Source organism: Hippocampus zosterae, chromosome 1 (genome assembly GCF_025434085.1).
Source record: "Hippocampus zosterae strain Florida chromosome 1, ASM2543408v3, whole genome shotgun sequence".
NCBI lineage: Eukaryota > Metazoa > Chordata > Actinopteri > Syngnathiformes > Syngnathidae > Hippocampus > Hippocampus zosterae.
Window position 1 is genome coordinate 15,990,899 of NC_067451.1, and position 21,537 is coordinate 16,012,435.

Here is a 21,537-nt window from a genome sequence, read left to right on the forward strand (position 1 = left end):
TTGGTGTATTTGAGAGATTGCAGTAGCACAAGTGATCTGCCAGGTTGGTCTGTTGAGTGCAAGTGTTTCAAGCTGCGTGGGGTTGACGTTGGCTTGCTTTAGGAGGTCCCTGCTGTAGTCCTTGAGGCGTCGCTTTTGCCCCCCAGCAGAACGCTTTGCACCTCTCAGTTGGCCATAGAGGACCTGGCGGGGCAGGCGGTTGTCTGGCATGCGAATGGTGTGTCCGATCCACCGAAGATGTTTCTTCGCCACGGCCGCTTCCATGCAGATGGAATTGGTGCTTTTGAGGATGTCTGTATGGGGAATTCGATCTTCCCAGGACAGGCCGAGGACAAGCAGCGGATGTGGAAGGCTTCCAAGGTAGTAATGTGCCGGCGATATGGAGTCCATGACTCTGACCCGTAGAGCAGAGTGGAGAGACATACAGCATTGTACACAGCAATCTTGGTACGGGTCTTCAGGTTTCGGTTTTCAAAGACCCTGCTGCGTAGGCGACCAAAGGATGATGATGCTTTATTAATACGAGCGTGGACTTCAGTGTCAAGGGAACAGTTTGAAGATAAAGTGGAAATGGTCCACTACTTTTAGTGGAGTGCCATTAATGTGAAAGGTGGGGGATGTGGAAGTTGGGGTCGTGAGTTGGAACATGACCTCAGTTTTTTTAATGTTAATCTGAAGACCAAAGGATTGGTACAGATTGGAAATGGTGTCCAGGGCGTGCTGCATAGAGTTTGAACTGTGAGCTAGTATAGTGCAGTCATCAGCATACTGAAGCTCACAGATCTGACAGATTTTTGTCTTTGTGTGAGCCTGGAGCCGTCTGATGTTGTAGAGGCTTCCGTCTAGGCGGTACTCCATATGGACACCGTCTTCATGTCCCATGCCACGGTGGAAGAGGCACGTAATGGCAGAAAGGAGGATGTTAAAAAGCACTGGAGCCAAGACACAACCCTCCTCGGAGAAGAGCCGAAGGCCGTTGTTGTTCATTTTTCCCACTCCATGCTGGCCAATAACTTTGCTCCATACCAGGTGTTCCGTGCCCACCCTAGCATTGAAATCTCCCATGACTATGAGCTTGTCCGTGGCCGGTGTTTGCTGCAGGATGGTGTCCAGAGCTCTGTAGAAATCCTCCTTTATATTGTGCTCGGCATTCAGAGTTGGTGCATAGGCACTGATGAGTGTGGCGAAGCGTCCCCTTGCCAGGGGAATGCGCCATGTCATCAGTCTTTCATTGATGCCGGTGGGGGATTCTGGGATGCGCTTCAACAGTTGGGACTTCACAGCAAAGCCAACTCCATGGTTTCGACGAGTGCCTTCGGGGACTCCTTTCCAGAAAAAGGTATACCCTGCACCAACTTCTGTCAGGGAGTCCTCTCCATGTATTCTGGTCTCGCTGAGAGCTGCGATATCGATGTTATACCTCGCGAGCTCTGTGGCCACAAGTGCTGTCCTCCGGTGGGGCCTGTCAGGAGTTTCAGCCAGGTCCAGCAGTGTGCGGACGTTCCACGAAGCTATGCAGATTTTAGATTTTTTCTATTTAGTTTATTATCCTTTCGACCGCAAGGGGGATGCTCTGACGATTGCGGTTTACCGTCCGGAGTGTGGAGAGCAGACAATTTTTAGACCATTTTTTCTAGGTCCCTCCCCATCACAGGGGTGAGCAGTGTGGAGCTGCTCAGTCACAATGGAAGCTGCCGAAGAGATGCGCTGCTCCATCCCGCAATGTCAACGACCATCACTCCATTGCCGCCTGTGTGCATGGTTTGGCTAGGCACTCCCAGCCACATCCTTGGCCTGTGCCCACCGCCATTCCACATCGCCACAGGACTTTGGGGGATTAGGGGGATGCAGGGTGTGGGGTTGGGGCAAGAAGCTTGCGCAAAGGTTCGGATTAAGGTGAGGGTGTGGGTGCACAGTCCTCACTCCCACCATCTTCACTCCTGCCAGGTGGTTTCCGGTGGCATGAGGGTACCCATGACGACCTTCTCCTGGCAAGAGTTGCAGGGGGCTGCCGGTAGTCCGGTCTGTTGGACTCCGCCTATGCCTGCCCCCAGGTGCCGGTTTGGGATCACTCTTTGTCTGGCCTCTACCCTTCGACCTGTTCGGCTTGGGTGACCCTGCCAGGAGTGCGGGACTCCTGCCGACATAGCTCTAGGGGTCATGGAGACGCGCAAAGTGCCTCACCACGATAAGGTGGTGATCCCGTCGAGGCACACACACACACACACACACACACACACACACAAACTAAAGCCGCTTTCGCCTTCAGGCTACCTTAAAGCACACACACCTGCGACTTCCTGCGGACCCCCCCCACGAAATTGAAAGGAAATGGATTGTCTAATGTTCACCAGGGACTAAGTACTATTTGTTGCCAAACAATACAGATTTCCAGAGTGAACAAGCCACCCTGGGCTCTTGTTTTCCCTCCAAGCTATCAACTGCTGTCAAGTTATACTTTTTGATGACACAGAATGTGAGTCTCTGCGGCTTAGCTTGTCTGAAAATGAGTACATCGCTTGCTGAGTTCAAAAACAAGTTCAAAAAAATAGTACAAACAACCTACGTCAATCAGAGTTAAAATTATAAATTCTGAACATTAAATATAATGATAAATCAGAACTTAGTTGATAAATAGAGAAAGGTATTGAAAGATCCATTATGAATACAAGAGAAAATTGACATAGGAGTGCCAGGGTGTGGATGTATATAATCCCGATACAAACCAAAAGTTGTAAAAAAAAAAATCACGGTTAAGGGTAAAGCATGAGCTTTAATGGAGACTTCTTTCTTCTTACTTTTTTTCTTTTCTGATTGATATAAAAATGATTTATTAGATATAAACACATAACGGGGTAGGACTAGATACGTTTTTTACTTCTTCCTACTCCCTTGAACATAATAGTGTTGAATGAAGACTGATTTCTTTCTTTTTACTATTTTATCTACCTTATTTTCTGTCAAATTATGTTTTATGTTCAATAAACAAACAAACAACAACAAATAAGGTGTTGATCCCCCTCCATAAGAAGGCTCATTTACTGTGTGTTTAGGTTTTCTCCTGGAAGACGAATGAAACTTGGCACTCGAGAGAAAATGTGAACCGTCGTTCAAGAGCTGTTCAAGGGCGCCAGAATGAGCGCGTTTGAAAAAACGTTCATTGTTTTTTTCAGGTACATGCCACGCGCACATTTTAGACAGGGGGGTGAGGATAGCCGATTTTAATGTAAAACGTAAATATATTTCTTCCCAAAAAAATCCCAAATACTAGCAGGTGTCAGCCATGTGTTTTCACTTACGTTCTAATTTCCCTTTCTTTATCTAAAACAATACGTTAGACTGTCAGTATGCTATGTTAACTTTCTCAACAAGTTCTTTGTATGTCCAAGTTAAAAGTGAAAAGTTAGTTTGGATTCAGTGAATAGCAAATGGCCTCGGGTGTCAGATCTCCCTGAGATGTCAGCGTGTCACGTTGATCTGTTTACTTCCTTCTTTTCAGCTTCATCATCAATGGTCTTTGAAGGCGGGTAGTCGGGCCGGCGGCGTCATTTCGGCGTGAACAAAGTCCTGTACTTCACAGGCGCTTGCTCCTTGCCACCTGAATTGGTGCTAATTTCGTGCTTTGCCATTGTTGATATCTGATTAGTACGTCTGATTTCAGGCTTTTGAATGAAACTGCCTCAAATGTTGTCAGGCAGCGATACCTAGCCATTGGTATTCTGGAAAAATCCAAGCAGATTGTGATGTTTTTTTCCACATTCAACAAATGATAACAACTCGTGACTAAACTGCAGCAATGTGCATGTTGCTTTTTTTTCAATCTTGTGCTTTCATTTGCATTGAAACATTATTTCACACATTAAATTGAGCGATTATTCCTGTGTTGGAAAAGAAGCTTATTTTCCGCCAAATACCACAGACATCAACAAAGTACAATTGTACATACTCACGACGGTCGCGGGTGTGCTGGAGCCTATCCCTGACGTCTTTGCAGTAGACGGGGGACACCCTGAACTGGTGAGAAATAACCATTTGTGCTCACAATTTAGAGTGTTAATTTAACCCACCGTGAACATTTTTGGGATGTGGGGGGAAACCGGAGTACAGTACCTGGAGAAAACCCACAAGGTCTTGGGCAGAACATGCAAACCCCACAAAGGAAGGCCGGAACCCGGATTTCAACCCTCGACCTCTGCACTATGCTATCCAGTCGACACTGACATCATAACACAGGCAATTTTGCAACTTTTGCATGGAACAAAACTGAAACGTTGTGTCATTTTGACAGTCTGCAACTATTAAACATCTATCAGGAATTTATCTGATCCCAGTGTATATTCAAGGCAAGACACACACACACACACACACACACACACACGCATGAAAATAAAAATGCTATCATTCATTCTCTGCAGTTTCCATGTGTTGGATTCCATTGAAAATTCATGTTGTCCATGTGACGCCATTGTTCTCAGGTGTTGGTCGAGTTCGCCAAGTAAACCTTGATCCTGTTTTTCAGCTTCAGTTCTCCTCCTGCCTTTTACCCTACAAAAAATAGTAATGACTTTTTCTTTCTCCTCCAAGGATGTCACGTCAACATGGTGACAAAAGAACAACAACAAACACAGCGGTGACATTTTCAATTGAAAGGAATGTCACTTTGTATTCATTTGTTGTGGCTCTGTTTGTCTGCCTGTCGAGCTATCTCTTATTTTATTTATCATTCATTGATTTTAATTGAATGTCCGAAGAAGTGAGCAATGGGATTTTTTTTGTTTGCTTTATTAAATGCACAAAGATTTAAAAACAGCTTTAAGCTTAAGTTGAGGGAATTTGGATAGACATCATTTGAAAAAAAAAAAAAAAAAAAATCAAGCTTCTACCAACATTTTTTCCTTTTGGTTAAAGCCGCATGGACATGACTCCAGACTGCGACAAAAATGGTTGAACAGCGTGAACAAGTAAGAATTTCACCTGGTTGTGTTGATGCAAATATCTATACTTTCTGGTGCTCCCTCCGAAAACGCCACTTTGTTCGACATTGCATTTGGAAGTCAGCCTCATTTTAACACATTCAAAAACAGTCAAAGCCGTCTGAGGACACGCAAAACAGAGCGTATGAAATGGCCTTTATATGCGATCAGTCCGCACAGACAAAAGACCGGTGATAAAATCTGCCTCAGTGTCCTACATATCCTATGACAGATGGACTATAGAATTTATTTTGTTATATCCTTGCTTACTTTTCAGTTTTGATGTATTATTTACAATTTTTGTAGTTTCATTGAAGTGATCGTTAGTTTACGTTTTTTCGGAGGCGGTCTTTAACGCCTCTCGAGTCGAACGGAAGAAGGCACGTAGACAAAAGGGTTGTTCACACGGCAAGATTTGGTCAGGTGCTGCACCGGGGCTGCCCCAGTAGAGCGTTCACACGTGCAAATTAGCTCCGGCGTAGCCCCGGAAAAGAGCTTATACCGGACCAAATTTGACCCACCTCAGCGGAGGTGGGTCAAAAATTTGCTCCGCAGCAAATGCTCGTTTGCGAAGCAGCACCGGTGTAAATTTGCACGTGTGAACGCAACTGGGTTAAATTTGCTCCAGAGCAAATGCTTGTGAAGAGTATGTATGGCGAGAACGCGTTGCTTTCGTGCTCTGTCGGACTTCCGTCATGTGTTGATTCATAACGACACAAGACTTGGCTAGTAACATCTTTCCTTTTGTAGGAGACTGGACTGTCTCGGAGTTGTTTGTTCCTTTGTAGTTTGTTCACAACCCCCCCGCCCCCCATAGAATTTATTTTGTGATTTCCTCTCTTGATTTTCTGTTTGGCGCATTAGCGCTTGCTTTTCTGAGTGTCATTGAGGTCATCGTTCATTTACGTTTTCTTGGGCGGTCACTCTCGAGCAGAAGGCACGGAAACTGAGAAGGAGAAGGACGTGCCGGTCCAGTCGTCGCTTGAGTTGTGTATCTACAGTACGTTTTAAAAAGAACCAACACGACACCTCATTTGTTTTCTGTCGTTTTGCCCCGCTGCAGAAACTGCCGTGTGAACGCAAGTGGGGCAGCCCCAACACTGTACCGGGGCTGCCCCGCTCAGCGGCTTTGTACGTGTGAACGCTCCACACAATTTGCTGCGGTGCAAAATATCCCGCAACAAAATATCTTGGTGCAGCACCAGAGCAAATGTGTGCCGTGTGAACGGCCCTACAGACATACCTGTATTTGTTGAGACTGTTTTAAAAAATTAACACCACAGCTCTCCTTTTTGCTAACCTTCAGCCAATCAGTGTTTTCATATTTTGAATGAATTGCATTACATGTGCAAACATTAAGATTTACCAATGAACCAAAAAATGAGAAACGGTATGATAAATTTAAATTTCATTAAAAAAAACTGTATTGAGTAGTGCGGGGGCGGGGGGGCTGTTGGATAACTACTTCTTGAGATGTTCAAAATATTAAAAACACGATGGGAGAGGTGTCTGCGAATTGATTTACTGATCAATATTTACATTGAATAAAACCGTAACATTCCCGAAACTTCCTGCCTGCAGACAAACAATAATTATTTCTTGTGGTAACTGAGTCTTTTACATGTGTCCCTATAACCAACCAAAAAAATAATCACGAAATGAATTATCAAGCTCAGAGGTCGAAAACGATAAAACAATTAAAATTCTTAGAGGATTAATGAATTTTGTTTGAATATTGCCTGCTGGAAGATCACATAGCCACGACTGTGCGATGTGCCAGGTAAACTGTTGAAGAACACAGTCACGTCATTCAGTAAAGAGCCATCATTATTAATTTATTCAAATTTAAAATATTACTCTGGAAAAAAAAGTTCATCAGGCAACCCGCATACGTGTATTTTATCCAAAACGATGTTACCACCTAGTGGATACATTGTCATACTACAGATATCACGAGGTCAAATAATAAATACACTATACAGTAACTCAGAGATGGCTAACTTAAATGATGGCTGAGGCCATAATAATATTGCATTAGTGGTACGGGGGTGCAGGTCCACTTTATTAAACACTAAAACATTTACGTGCGGGTTTTACGCACGGCTACCTTTTTCCTGTGGTTAATGCTCGGTCGCTGTCCTGAGCTCCGAAACGTAATCAGGGACGAATTGGTTGCTGGTGTGTTTGGCTTGTTCAACTTATAAACGTAACGCGCCTCTCCGTCCAGTGATTTCAACGACAGCGGTGAAATACAGACGAATGAACAGGATGTCATTCCGCTTGCTTTTCAACTGTGGCTCCATTCCGTCCCTAATAAGCAGCAAAAAATTTTCTCTGGCACTCGCGTTTGTAACCGAGCGCACCTGCTCCCGAGTTCACACACTGGTTACTTGCCTTCTCTTCCGTGCTCTCCTCCGTCAGTGTGCACTAGTGATGTGTCGTTCGCGAACGAGCCGGCTCCCAGAGCCGGCTCTTTGAAGTGAACGATGGGAGCCGGCTCCCACCTCATTGGGAGCCGGATCCTCATTGGGAGCCGGAAGGGGAGGGTTACTTACACACACACACACACACACACACACGCGCGCGCGCTGCAGTTTAGAGAAGGGGGAGGGGTTAGAGAAGAGACGCACAGCAGCACACTGAGCAGCACGCGAACAAGACAGACGAGGAGACGAGATAGCGCGTTAGTGAAAAAGAACAACACGGTGGAAAGTGGAAAGGTGAGAATATGGATAGGAAACGCAGTGAAATATGGACTCATTTCAATTTAATTGATAGTTCAAAGGCAGCGTGTAGACTGTGCAAGGTTAAAATATCCCATAGATCAGGCTCCACAAATAACCTGCACAGGCACATCAGAAATGTCCACCCATCAGTACAATTTGAAGAGAAAAGACAAGCAAGGGAACAACCTATTAATGAAGGTGCTAGTGTGTCTGCAACTGTTGCTGCTGCTGCAAAGTCACAACTGCCTAGATGTACAACCCAGAGCTCTATGAGCCACTTTATGCAAAAAGCTATAAAACCAGCAAAACTGAACACAATTGACGAGGAACTGGGTAAAATGATTGCAAGGGATTTTCATCCATTTTGTGTTGGCTGTGTGTTGTCGCAACATCTGTCCCCACAGAGAGAATCTTCTCCAAAACAGGGCAAATATTAACAGAGAGGAGAAACAGGATCAACCCCTCAAAGCTGAGGCACTTGGTTATTCTTCATGCCAATCTTCGCTAAAGACAAGCTAAAACCTTTACCTGAATGCTGCTTTTTCTCTTTTTGTTTTACAAATTTTAATTTATAATTTGTTGCCATGTAAATTAAAAAGAGACGGTGGAAAAACAAAGACGGACAGCAGAGGACATTTGGTCCGATTTCTTATTAGCATTTGGGCAAGCATAATTTTTACATGTATCGTTCAGAAGAGCTGAGTGCTTATGGGTGGTAAAGAAACAACACATAAAAACGCAGGTGTGAATAGTAAAAACAAACAAATAGTAATTTATGTATAAATATGTCACCAAGTGTATCGGTGAGTTTTTATTCTAGTTTTCCATCCTCTGTGTTTTCTAGTGATAAGGAGGCGATGTTGCTGCAAAATCATCCCCCAACAGTGCGTAAAGACCACGTGCTGCTGCCAAAAAATTACGGTAATGTCACCATAAAGACACATTCGATAACCCCTCTCCCCCCCAAAAAAATAAACAAACAAAAAACAGTACAAAGCCACACAATTCATTTTGATAACGCAATCATGTTTCAGCACATTTTTTTCGACAGATCTGACACTTACACATTTGCTAAACATGGTTACACCTGTTTTGGAAAGAAAAGCTCATTTCTTCTTCTATCAAAATTGGCCACTAGTAAAGGTCGACTGGGAGACAAAACAACTTTGAGAAATTCTGACGCTAGTGCACACAGATTGTTTATAGCTGGAGAAACCAAAGCCCGAAAGGTGGAAGACAACATAATGCTTTTAACTTCTTTGTTGACTCTTCACTATGCTTTGCGTATTAAAATGTTATTTCAAAGCATCAGAACACTTTTTGGAGGGTGTCTCTTTGGGCAAACTCCCTTTCCTCCATCGAGACACCAAAGACGGCAATTTTGGCTCAAACATGAAAGAAAAGATTTTGTCAAGACTTAAAAAAAACTTTCAAATGTAATTTTCAATCACTGCCGGCACAGCTTTTAACATGTACAACGGCGCTTTTTGAGGACATGAATCTTAATCAATGAATGCTCGAGAGTGCAGACAGCACACTATTTCAATTATTTTACATCCAAGTGACCAACTACAAGCTGTTACAATCACCCAAACAAACCCCTCCAGGAGGCAAAAGAGGACACTGCAGCTTAAACAGCACATTTTGCAAAAAAATACTTTTAACTCATGATGCTAGGATTATTCAAATGTCATTCTAAATCACCCATCAGAAGAATTTCAAACAATTTTACAGTGGTTTTATATGTCACAAAGAATTAAGCCCCTTTTACTGCATTTGAACAATTAAAGGGAAAGAAATACAGCATTTTTGCAAAAAGTTTAACGCAATTATCTCATTTTGAGTGGGCCACTTTTGTTTGGTTTCAACAATGTTGAGATTATTCAAATCTCATTTTGGATCAATGGGAGGATACTTCTAAACATGTTTAAAGATGGTTTTATGTCATGGTAAACAATTTAAGTGTACTTAAATGTGTACTCCAATTGAACACTTGCTCAAAGACAGCCATTTTGTCTCAAAGGTGAAGACAACTGTCTGAATTGTGAGTGGATCACTGTTATTTTGCTTAAACAAACAATGTTTGTTTATAACACATTTTCAAGTGGAGTCAGCACACTTCTTCACACACTTAAGAGCGGTTTTCGGCTGTGGTAAAAAGAATCGTCTACCTCACTTGAACACTTAAGGTGGAAAACCAACAACTCACTTTGAGTTTTAGAACACAGATGTATACGTAAAAAAAAAAAAATCTAAATGCCAGTGCTGATAGTTGTGCTGTTTCCATAGTAATGAAAAAATGGCAGCAAAACAGCCCCCTTCCAAAAATCGTCCAAAGAAAGAAAAGAGCATTGCTTCCAACCAAAATATCAGTACAATCTTTTGACAATAAAAAAAGAAAAAGATTCACATTCACATTAAAATGTGCTTCAACAGTTCACCACAAGCTCTCCCTCCCCCCAGTGGATGTTTGTTCCTCAGCTCCTCAGTAGAACCTCTTGTTTCGCTCCTGACGCTTCTGGAAGACCACAGCGCCCACCACACCGCACACCACGATGCCCAGCAGCGCACAGAGCAGGAGCAGGAACACCTTCCAGCCCGTCAGTGGCGTGCCACGGAAGTTGCCCGTCGGGTCGTCGATATTGTCTATGGTGAGAATCGCGTTATGCAGTGATGGGAAGAAAAAAACAAAAACAACGTCATCATGCAATTCAGGGATTTTATTGCCAAATTCGATTCATTTGGCAGCACTTTTTTTTTGGTAGCTTCTAAAGTACAAAGTGCGTGTCTGCTGATGAACACTGCTTACACAAAGAATACGGTGTTGTGCGCATGTTGAGTGTTTGTAGGGAGGGGTTGTTTTTTTTTTTAAAAAATAGTTGCTCAAGTGCTCGGAAAATGGCCGGGCATCCATGGGAAAGTGGGTCACCCTTCCTACGGGCTCAGTACCTGTGGGAGGGCCGAAAGGGGTCGGGTGACCTGTAAGCTGGGTGATGGCAAAAGTCCTTGGCGGTGAGATCCCCGGCAACAGATACTAACTCTAGGGACATGGAATGTCACCACTCTTGCAGGGAAGGAGCCCGAGATGGTGTACAAAGCAGAGAGGTTCCGACTAAATATTGTCGGGCTCGCCTTTGGGGCTAGCTTGGGTTGGACACTCTTCCACTCTGGAGTTGCCCATGGTGAGAGGCGCAGAACAGGTGTGGGTTAACAGTACTTATCCCCGCCTGCCGTACGTTGGGGTTCGGGTGAAGGGATGGGTCGTGACTGTTGTTTGTGACTGTGCACCAAGCAGCAGTTCAGAGTAACCACCCTTTTTTGAAGTCCTTGGAGAAGTCTCCCTGGAAACCCCATCGTTCTGCTGGGGGACTGCAATGGGCAATGACAGTAAGATCTGGAAGGACGTGAATGGGAGGAAGACTATCGCCCAGCCCTACTTCGCACCGGCATCCCCAACGAACAAACCTTTGGGCGACTTGAGCAGGCCGACACTTGGCTCGATCTTGGTCCAATCCAAGTTCTCCTCCTCGGGCGTGTGCTCCACCATTAGCTGGTACAGCTTCATTGAGATGATGTCATGGTTGTCTACCAAAAGGAAGACAGAAGTTAAGACACACCTCACACTTCATTTGGTACACCGCCAAAAGCAAAGGCGATGTTCACGCCGAAAGTCAATTCAAGTATTTTTTTTCCTGTGTGGCATGTGCCTGATTTTTTTTCTTTGAATGTGAACAGTACAATTCCAAATATTCCAATTCAACCCGGACCTCTTTCGTCTGAGGATATAAGTCAGTGTGTGTAGGTCATGCTCATCTGACCTATGTCTCATCAAAAACAAAATACGCGCTCTAAGCGGGAGGGGCAAGGGGAGAGTGTTTTGGATAGACTACTCACAAAGGTCAGTGCTTCTGCTAAGTTGTGAGGAGTCACAGTATTCATTTTCATCCAGTGATTATACCCCGATATGAACAACAAGGGCCTACTTTCTTCTTCATGGATGACAATGCCCCAGGTCATCAAGGTCGCATCATCAAGGAACGGCTGTTGGAGACCAGTGTACCTCAAAATGAATGGCCTGCACTTTCTCCAGACCTGAATCCGATTGAAAACCTGTGGGATCAACTGAGTCGCCGTGTAGAGGCTCGAAACTCTGCACCCTAAAACCTCAATGACCTGAAGGCTGCCCTTCAAGAAGAGTGGGGCGTCATGCCACACTGGAAAATACGTCGACTTGTGAACAAGGTGAAATTTATGCTCAAGGGGACATGACGAGTTCTTGAGACATTGACCTTTTTTTGCTGTGGTGTACCCACCATCGTAGTTCACTTTTGTTTCAATGAATTGTTTGAGATGAGAATGTCACCAGTGCATCTTTCCAAAAAATTATTGAATTTCAATGAAAAGAAGACAGAGGTGATACTGGTCACTCTAAAATGGTTCAATGATTTTGTTGTTTACGGTGATACTAATGCAGCGTGTTATACCGGAGACAAATTCCTTGTGTGTTCTACATACTTGACCAATAAAGATGATTCTGATTCTGATTCTGATCTTAAGTCAACAGTCTCAAACTTGGGCCTTAAACTGGACAGTGATTTCAAAGTTGACCGGCAAATTGGTGCCGTTGTTAAATCCAGCTTCTTTCACCTTAGACAGCTGGCCAAAGTAAAACCTTTCCTCTCTCATGAACACTTTGAGACAGTAATTCATGCCTGTGTCACATCGCGGCTCGATTACTGCAATTCCCTTTACTTTGGAGTCAGCCAGTCCTCCATTAAGTGCCTTCAGCTGGTCCAGAATGCCGCTGCCCTTCTCTTGACTGAGCACATAACGCCTACTCTGGCATCCCTTCACTGGCTCCCCATACATTTTAGAGTTATTTTCCAAGATCCGCTTATTTGTTTTCAAATCTCTAAATGACCTTGCGCCATCTTACTTCTCAGGTCTGCGGACCAGACATTATTAGAAGTACCAAGAACTAAACTGAGGCTCAGAGGGGATCGGCCTTTTCTGTTGCTGGTCCCTCTCTCTGGAATGACCTCCTACTGAACATTCGGCAAGCCTCCTCGCTGCCCATCTTCAAAACCCTCCTCAAAACTCACTTGTATTCTTTGGCATTCGACTCAGCATGACTTAAGATTTGTTCTTGGTTTTACTGTTCGGTGCTTTCTACCGTATTTGTTAACGATTTGTTTTACTGTTTATTGTATATGTTTAAATTGCTCCATGTACAGCACTTTGGATGCGTCGATGGCTGTTCAAAAGTGCTCTATAAATACAATTTAATTGAATTAAATGTCCTACTTTTCATGATATGATGTCACTGCAGCGTGAACTTTTTACATTTTCCATACATTTCATTGAAAAGCCAAATCTCCCCAAATTTTTAAAAATGTCACACCATTGCAAGTTCTTTGTTTTGTTTTTATTTTTGTAATGTTTGTCCTCCTAATGTTGGGCATTTATGTGAAGGATTTTTTTTTCATCATATAAATTTTTGTATTGTGACTTTTCTTAGACATTTCTATTATCTACCACATTATTGTTGCTCGAAAAAACAGTGCTACTTTATTTACTGTATCGTGGAAGTACTTTAATTTTAGTGTTGTGATATTGCACCTTTTTCTTTTTTACATAGCATCACTATTTTTTCTTAAAAGAGCATTACAACTTTTTGGTAGTAGATTAAAACAACAAAGAAACTGCTATTTCTACCTTTTCCTCACAATGCACTTTTTCCTTTGTAATATAATTTATGAATAATTTTTCTTGGAATCAAATGTAATCTTCAAGAACTTAATTCTGATGACTAAGCACATTTAAAAAAAATAATGTTACAATTTTTCATTTTTATGATACTGTGCCAAATATTTGATGACACCATTCGTAAAAGTGACAAACCAGAAAGATCTCCAGTGGCTGCTGAGGCACCAAAGAAATATCCCGTGGGAAGACGAACGCCTCCAATATCGATGCACTCCTTCCACTCGTTCTTGTCGTCCACGTCCATCATCACCTGCAGAGCAGCAACAACGCATCAGAGCACTTCAAGCTTCGTGTTGAACGACTCGACATTTGTCATACGATACGTACGGTAAGTCTCCCTTTGGAGTAGCGTATGGCGAGATAGGTGTCAAACTCTCGGTTGCGGATCTCAGCCGAGCAACCCCCCAGCTCTGACGAGCGTCCATCTTTGCCATGGTCGTAGCTCACAGAGCCGTTGTTCACCATGGCCGAAATGTACGGGAAGGAACGCTGAGAATGCCAATGAGAACACAGAATGGAGTCATTTCAAACAGTGACATATGCATTTTTTCAATTCATATAAAAAGTGAGAGAAAATGCTGAGAGATGATGCTTGCTGCAACATCACAAAAAGCAATGGTGAAACATCGTAAAACGCACAGACCATGCAAACATATTGTGTGTGTGTGTGTGTGTGTGTGTGTGTGTGTGTGTTTTTTTATGGATCAAATTCAATACCAATCAGTCAAAATCTCTTAGGTTGAGTTCATCTTTGAATGACACCTGGAAATTGCCACTTCAGTTCATGGCTGAATGGCTGTGTCTATTCTGTGGACTCTTAATAGACATGTCTCACAAAATGTCAGCTTGCTAAGCAAAACCAAATTTAAATTTTATTTCAAATGTTTTTAGGTTCTTCTGAGACTTTTGTGGGGATTTTCAAGTTGCTCCCTAAAATATTTAAGGAGCCATTTGCACCAGAAAATAAAATACCAAGAGCCGAGAGCCAGTCCTGGCTAGATTTGCACCCCAGGCGAACAATGCCTTGCCCAAACACCTCCGCCCCACTAAAAAGGGCTAAACAAGAATATATCAATTGTATTATTTTAATGCACACAATCTTGAATGCAAAAACATAACTTTTGAGAATCTTTTCACCATTGACCAACACCTTTTTAACATACTGGTGTGACAACTTCTTCCATCCAACTCATTCCTCATGCGTGTGTATAGACAAACTGGTTCGGACAGGCCCTTAGGGGAACTTTGGAGATAACCGTAAAATGGCCGCTTCATCGAAAAAGAAAAGACAAGAACGCAAGATGAATGGAAAACATGGGAGTGGCGCTTTAACTTAAAACATGAAACTGGCGACAACATGCTGACAAAAAGGTCAGCACTCACGTCAGCCGAATCATCATTTGAGTACGTATCGATAAAAACCGCCAGGCCGTGGAAGATAGCGTGTTCAGAGAAGACAGGCCCTGAGGAGAGAGGAGGTGGTCAATGGCGGGGCAGCGTGCGCCATACACTTACGTCCAAGCCTTGCAGGTCATTGCGGAAGGTGTCCAGAAAAATGGACAGACCCAGAAACTGATCCTGGTTCCCAAACACCGAGCCTATGATGGAGGCAGAGAGCATGTGACACAGCAGTATGCTCCTGTGGCGACTTCGGGAACAACGAAGAAGAAAATCGTTTACCATTGGAAAAATTAACTTCATTCTTTATATGCGGTTTGTATCATTAGTGTATTCAAAGGTTTGGGGCTAATGCTGCTCAAGATGAAAATGTCCTTGGAACTTTTGAAAGAAAAAAGAATTGCCCCCCTGAATCCAACTCGGTCAGCCGATATGTTCAGAAATGTTAAACACGTTCACCAATGAGCGAGTACTACTAACGAGATGGAAAGTTTAAACACTCTGTGAGACAATTTCACCAAGACAACAACGCCCTGTATCAGAGACGTTTGAAGCTCAATCTGCCCAACTGACTCTGTCTCTCACAGCCCCTCTCTCGCTTTCCCTCCCTACAATCACTGTGACCATAAAACTCTGAGGGCATGAGCACATTTTCTGATTAGTGGTATGCCTGTCATAACTATTATTTCCATGCAAGAAGGGTTTAGTTGCGACTCAGTGACAGTGCGCATGTGAGTGTAAATGTCTATATACCGTATGTGACCTGTGACTGACTAAACACATCTGTAAAAAAATTAATTAATAAAATAAAAAAATACTTTTGTCAGCAGATGGCAGTATGTAGCTCTTTTGGACGCGATCACCATGTATCAGTGAATCTTTCAAGCACCTCGTGATTGATAAGTGTTTGTCACCTCACGTTATGGAATGCAATATACAGCAAAGAGTGTTAAAAAGATGATGATGATTTTAATTTATAAATAGAAGCAATGAACACATGTATCCAACATAAAGAGGGATTGTATTGTGCATACCCACGAACATATATAAGCATGGCATGCATGCACACACACACGCTACTAAATACTAGTAATGTATTACTACTACATAGCGTACAAATAGTTGGAAAAGTTTGTCAAATGTAAATTTCTTACACTGGGGATTTTTTTTCCAAAATATATAACTTTGTCATTAAAATCCCATTCTCATCGCACTGTTCAGATGTTTGAGACATCACTAAAGCAAAAATGATTTGCATAAAAGTCACCCTAATGCCCTAATATGTATAATCCCACCAGAAGTTAGTTTTCTGTGCTTTTTGGTCCTAAATAGGTGATTTAGGTGAAACCAACCCATTTTGAACCTCCGATTAGCAATCGTAAAATATGGTAGAAGATGTGGGCGTGTGATCAAAGAACAGAGTCTAATCTTTCATTTTGGTAGTTTCTGTGTTTACATAGGCCCCTACACACTTGCCTCAGGTCTGCGGACCAGACATTATTAGAAGTACCAAGAACTCGACTGCAGCTCAGAGGGGATCAGTCCTTTACCGTTGCTGGTCCCTCTCTCTGGAATGACCTCCCACTGAACATTCGGCAAGCCTCCTCGCTGCCCATCTTTAAAACCCGCCCCAAAACTCACTTGTATTCTTTGGCATTTGACTCAGCAGGACCCAAATTATGATCTTACTTATAGTGTTTGGTGCTCTCTACCGTCTTTGTTACTGATTTGTTGCTTTACTGTTGTGTATGTTAGTTGCTCCATTGAACAGCACTTTGTGTGCAGCGATGGCTGTTTGAAAGTGCTCTATAAATACAGTTTAATTCAGGAGTTGAGTTGAGCCATCCATCAATCTATTATCCGAACTGCCTTAACCTCACGTGGGTAGCGGGCGTGCTTGAGGCGATCCCAGTTGACTCTGGGCAGTTGGCGGTGTATACTCTGAACTGGTTGCCAGCCATTTGCAGTGTTTGCATAGTCATAAAACACAATATTCTGCCTTGAAAGATCAGTCATAATGCTCTAAATTGGCTGGCACTGAAGAGGTTCTCTCTCTCTCTCTTTTTTTTTAATGGCTGACATTAACAGAGTTTCATGGCACCTTAAAACAGGGCAAGCTATAAATTCATTACTAATCCTTCTGAGGTTATTGCTACAGAACCTTCAGCGTGTTCACATTGGAGCAATTCCGTCGCCTAAAAATGATGCCTTAAAACTTACCGTAGATTCCCGCAAAAAGCAGCGTGAAAAAAGTGTGAGACCAGCAGCCATGCTTACCAGTACGCAGTCTGTCTTTCGTGTACCATAAAGCGATGCCATCACCGTGGAGATTCTTCTTGCCCAGCCCATGGATTTTGAAGTGGACATGCATCTCCCAGTCTTTCAGGTAACACGGCTGGATAACAAGACATCACAAAAAGCTTTCAACGACCACTAGAGCTAACTTTTTAAACACTGTTTTTCATTTCATTACACAGTTATAAAAGGTGACTGAAAACATTGTACTGAAAATACCGACTGCGGGCTGATTTGATCCCTTTTCAAAGGGAACATAATCAGCCATATTTTCCCCGATTGAACACCGATGTAGTCTTAATTTCTCATGAAACGGTTAATCTTTGTGATTAAATTGAAATTGAAACAGAGAAGTCAAGATGGCGCCCGAGTAGGCAGCCGTCGGCAAGTGCTCTCATGAGCCTTCCTTTTTTTGTTGTTTTTGTGTTTGTTTTGTCACTTTGTGTTTGTTGTTACGTCGTGTGGACCTGATGTGGACTTTTTTCAGCATTTTTTGGCCACGACATTCATCAAGGAGGAGACTCTGTGCTTGGTGGTTGCGCCTTCTCTGCAGCATGGGTATACCAGCACTGTTTTTGACTGGGAGGAATGTCGGCGCCATTTGACTGTCGTTGCTGGACAGTCCCGGGGCGCTTGTGTCTTGTGCCTGTAATGGGCAGCAATTTCACTGCACCGCTTTGTTCAGCGGAGAGATCAGTGCTATTGAACGGTCTGCGGCTGGATGGATGTAAGTCTTGAGGAGCCGACGATGAGAAGTAAGGAGCGTTAGCGCGGAGCGGCGATGCGGATTTGGAACTGGGAGTCGCGGCTTGGAGTTTGAAGCGGATTGCGTGGGACAGGAGAAGTCATCTAATCTCTTTCTTCGTGTTTGCTTTCAAAACTTAGCTTGTAGCAGACGTGTGCACATTTCCAGCATGACGTCTCTGACACTGGTGAAAGGACACTTTGATCCTCTCCTCTTTCATCTAGAACTGATTCAGAACAACAAAGTGTATGCAGAAAAGATTGCACGACTGTCTGTATCCTATGTGTTGTGTTGTTTTTGTTATTTTGACTTCAAAATGTCGCCGCGAGAGTGGCTGCCTTTCCAGCAGCTCCTATATTTTGTTGTTCTACTTATTCCCTTCATAACTATGCTGCTGTGAATTGGGAATTTCTCCATTGCGAGACTAATAAAGGTTTTCTTATCTTATCTTATATTATATTATCTTCTCTTATCTTAATCCTGGTTAGAGTCGGAATTGCGCGGAAGGATGCCCGTGCTCCGTTTGTCCCCTACATGGAGCTCCGACAATCCAATAAGCATCCTTAGTGAGAGGATGAAGTCACTCTTCCAGTTCTCGTGTGACTGTGAGCCAACATGTAAAACAGCAATTATTATTTACTGTGCAGCGTGCATACATAGCAACTTGCTAGCAAGCAATACATACACAGAGAGTATTCTTTGGCATTCGACTCAGTATGACTCAGATTCGGTGCTTTCTACCATCTTTGTTACCGATTTGTTTTGAAAGTGCTCTATAAATACAGTTGAGTTACAGAGAGAGACAGAGAGAGAGAGAGAGAGAGAGAGAGAGAGAGAGAGCAAGAGAGAGAGAGAGAGAGCGAGAGAGAGAGAGAGAGAGAGAGAGAGAGAGCGCGAGAGACAGAGACAGAGAAAAAAAGAGTTTTTAACCACTGTAGGATGGATGGATGTTTTTGTCAGTAAATCATTTGCTTATATGCAAATGACATCTATGGTCTAAGGCTAAAGATATGTATGATATTCAGTTCATGCTTTTTTTTAATGTGTATGTACTTTAAAATCCTTCTCTTTTAAAATGTTAAAGAAATACTTAAGGAGACATTATTTTAAACCAGTCAAATGGTATGCATTTAATTCATTTCTGAGTTGTTGGAAGCATTGAGAAACAAAAAAAAAATGTTAATTTATTCATTATACATTTTTAAAACGAATTATCTGATTAATTGATTATTGGAATTATATTTCTGCTAAACATCGGAATCAGTCAGGCCCAAGGAAATATAGCTTTTATGAAGAGAGTTTATATTACGGTACAATTATACACTATATTTAGGGTCTAATCAGTGTAATTTAGAGGAAAAGGTGGGGAAACATTGCTGGATGCAACAAAAATAATTGGTAAATTATTTGGCTCCATTCAGCAGAATTTAAAAAAAAAGTGCTCACGACAGTATTCCAGATGGACCCCTGTCTGCTTCTCTCGTCCGGAGTGAGTCGTACGTACGAGCTGGTCACTAATGTGCTCCCCGAGAAGTCCCACTGGCTGGATGGGCTGCTGCCCACGCCTAATATACAACATACAGTACAACTGGATGATAAATATGAGACAGCATATATGTTTATAACACACTTGTGTGACAAAATTATGCGATCATGGTGAATACTTACAAGGCCATAAGTATATAGTTAATTTATACCTGTTATTTTTAGGAGAGAAATAAACTACCTTTCATCTTAATAATGCTTAATTTTTCTTCATCTAAACATCATAAAAATGTAATAGATCTGATATTTTTTCTTGTAATCAAGATGAGTTAATTGTTTTTAAGAAAAAATATTTAAAAGGACCTTGAAAAATAATCAAATACAATTGATATTGCGTTTGTTAAGAAAAAAAAAACAACTGCAATTACCATTGGCATTGGTTGACTGAGGCTTGAACCGCCTTTTGTGAAGGCATAAACATTGTTTGAAGCACCAGCGTGATCATGAAATAATTAAATAAAACGCTAATCCTAATCCTACGGTTGTTTCCCAATCCTCACCCAAATTTGAAATCCAATACCCAAATTTGAAACTCCAACCCCGGGTTTGAACCCTATCTTGGTCTTGGAGCCCGACTGTTTAGCCCTAAACCTTGCTTGAAACCCTGATAGAGGCTTGAAATCCTTACTTTGAACTTTTATTTGATAGCCTTACCACATCTTAAAACCTTATTTTGAAACCCTAATTTCAGTTTGAAACTCGAGCTGAATGATTTGGAAACGTAATCTAAGTGTGCCCCCCTCCACCACCTCAATATTGCATTTTAATATACGATTTCTTTCCAAGGTCCTCTTCCTGTTTATTTTTTAACAAACCCAATACATATATTAACCTGCACAGTAGACTTTATATGGAAGTGTGTATGTGTTCAATTTCCCAAATGCACGCTTTTACATAGCATTTCTCCCGACTTAGCATAAGATTGCACGACTGTCTGTGTCTTATGTGTTGTGTTGTATTATTTTGTCATTTTATTTTAACTGTTTTCTTATGGCTGTGCGGGCACCCGCAGCGGCCTCTCTCTCTCCTAAGGAAAGAAATCTCATCTGTGCTGTATGTTGCACATTTGACAATAAAGTTGACTCAAGATTACGATATACATAGAACATTCTGACAGTTGAACAGGAATGTGTGGACATTTTTAGATCAGTTTGTATGACTAATACTATATCGTATCACACAAAATCACCGTCACGTTTTAAAAGGTTCAAAGAAATTCAGCGACGAATTTTAACATAACCATTATGGAATTACAAAATGAGTGAAAACCAACCGCGTAATTACTGGTTATCCACACAACAAATTAAGGACATACACCGACGAATATAATGTATCTGGGGGGAGCGTTTTAAACTATGTCCGAAGTTGTAAAGGAAACATGAGCCAACTAAAGTTTGCCGTCTTCCTACCTTGGTAGGGTTTCATCAACGAGTGTTCTCGTTTAAGGTGCTCTGTGTTGCCATCCGTAATGTCTCCACAGACTACCGTTAGCAGAGCCGCGAGAAGGAGACTGACACAGCCGACAAACGCTGTAAAATTCGCCATGCTGCAACAAAAAGTCTGTTGGTCAAAATAAAATAAAGCAGATACTGTAGTCTTCAAAATACTACTCGTAAACTCTGTGTAGAAGCCGGTACGTCTGTTACTCTTTTCCGGCAAGAAATAACCAACAGGCGAAAGAGTCCTCTCATACTTCCTCACTCAAGGCGAAATAATTTTAATTTCAATTGTATACTCATCCGCTCTATAATTGTATTTGTTATTTTAAATTTTAGTATTCAAGACTTTACCTCTGAAATCTAACCGTTTTACTAGATCAATAGTCCAGTTCTGTGTGTTTTTGTATACACAACCCAATTTCAGGGTACAAGGTATACGTGCCAATTGGAGACAAGCACATCACTATATAAGCCAATCAAAGAGAACCAGCCTTTCAAGTTTTAGCCAATGAGTAGCGAGGAAGCAGGACTGTAACCTGCCGTCTGTGACGTGTGTGCGGTGTCTGTTTTTAAACATACAATACAATACATACTGATTTTTATAAAGCGCTTTCACAACAGCTACAGCTGTAACAATGCGCTTTACAAAA

General features: G+C 42.3%; 1 protein-coding gene across 3 annotated transcripts; it reads right to left on the reverse strand.

Annotated features, from left to right (window-relative positions):
• Positions 1 to 8,471: 8,471 nt before the first annotated feature.
• lman2 (lectin, mannose-binding 2) lies at positions 8,472 to 21,328 on the reverse strand. Of its 3 annotated transcripts, XM_052071232.1 has the most exons (9): positions 21,239 to 21,328; positions 20,858 to 20,994; positions 19,350 to 19,468; positions 17,141 to 17,258; positions 14,981 to 15,063; positions 13,793 to 13,954; positions 13,601 to 13,715; positions 11,165 to 11,284; positions 8,472 to 10,345 (listed from the first exon to the last, which is right to left on the reverse strand). In XM_052071232.1, exons 2-9 carry the CDS (start codon positions 20,991 to 20,993, stop codon positions 10,185 to 10,187), a joined length of 1,014 nt encoding a protein of 337 aa, XP_051927192.1. In that variant the 5' UTR covers position 20,994; positions 21,239 to 21,328; the 3' UTR covers positions 8,472 to 10,184. The 3 variants fall into 3 exon arrangements, with proteins under 3 accessions (XP_051927192.1, XP_051927200.1, XP_051927186.1); XM_052071240.1 differs by lacking the exons at positions 14,981 to 15,063; positions 21,239 to 21,328 and adding an exon at positions 14,849 to 14,928 and having other exon boundaries at positions 20,858 to 21,164; XM_052071226.1 differs by lacking the exon at positions 21,239 to 21,328 and having other exon boundaries at positions 20,858 to 21,155.
• Positions 21,329 to 21,537: the final 209 nt, after the last annotated feature.

Bases quoted from the DNA above. Each gene is read 5' to 3' on its own strand.
- lman2 (XM_052071232.1), bottom strand. From the start codon at position 20,993: ATGGCGAATTTTACAGCGTTTGTCGGCTGTGTCAGTCTCCTTCTCGCG. The intron at 15,064-17,140 runs GTAAGCATGGCT...CCTCCATCATAG, and splicing joins GAAAGACAGACTGCGTACTG to GCTCGGTGTTTGGGAACCAG. The intron at 13,716-13,792 runs GTACGTATCGTA...GCTGCTCTGCAG, and splicing joins ACTCCAAAGGGAGACTTACC to GTGATGATGGACGTGGACGA.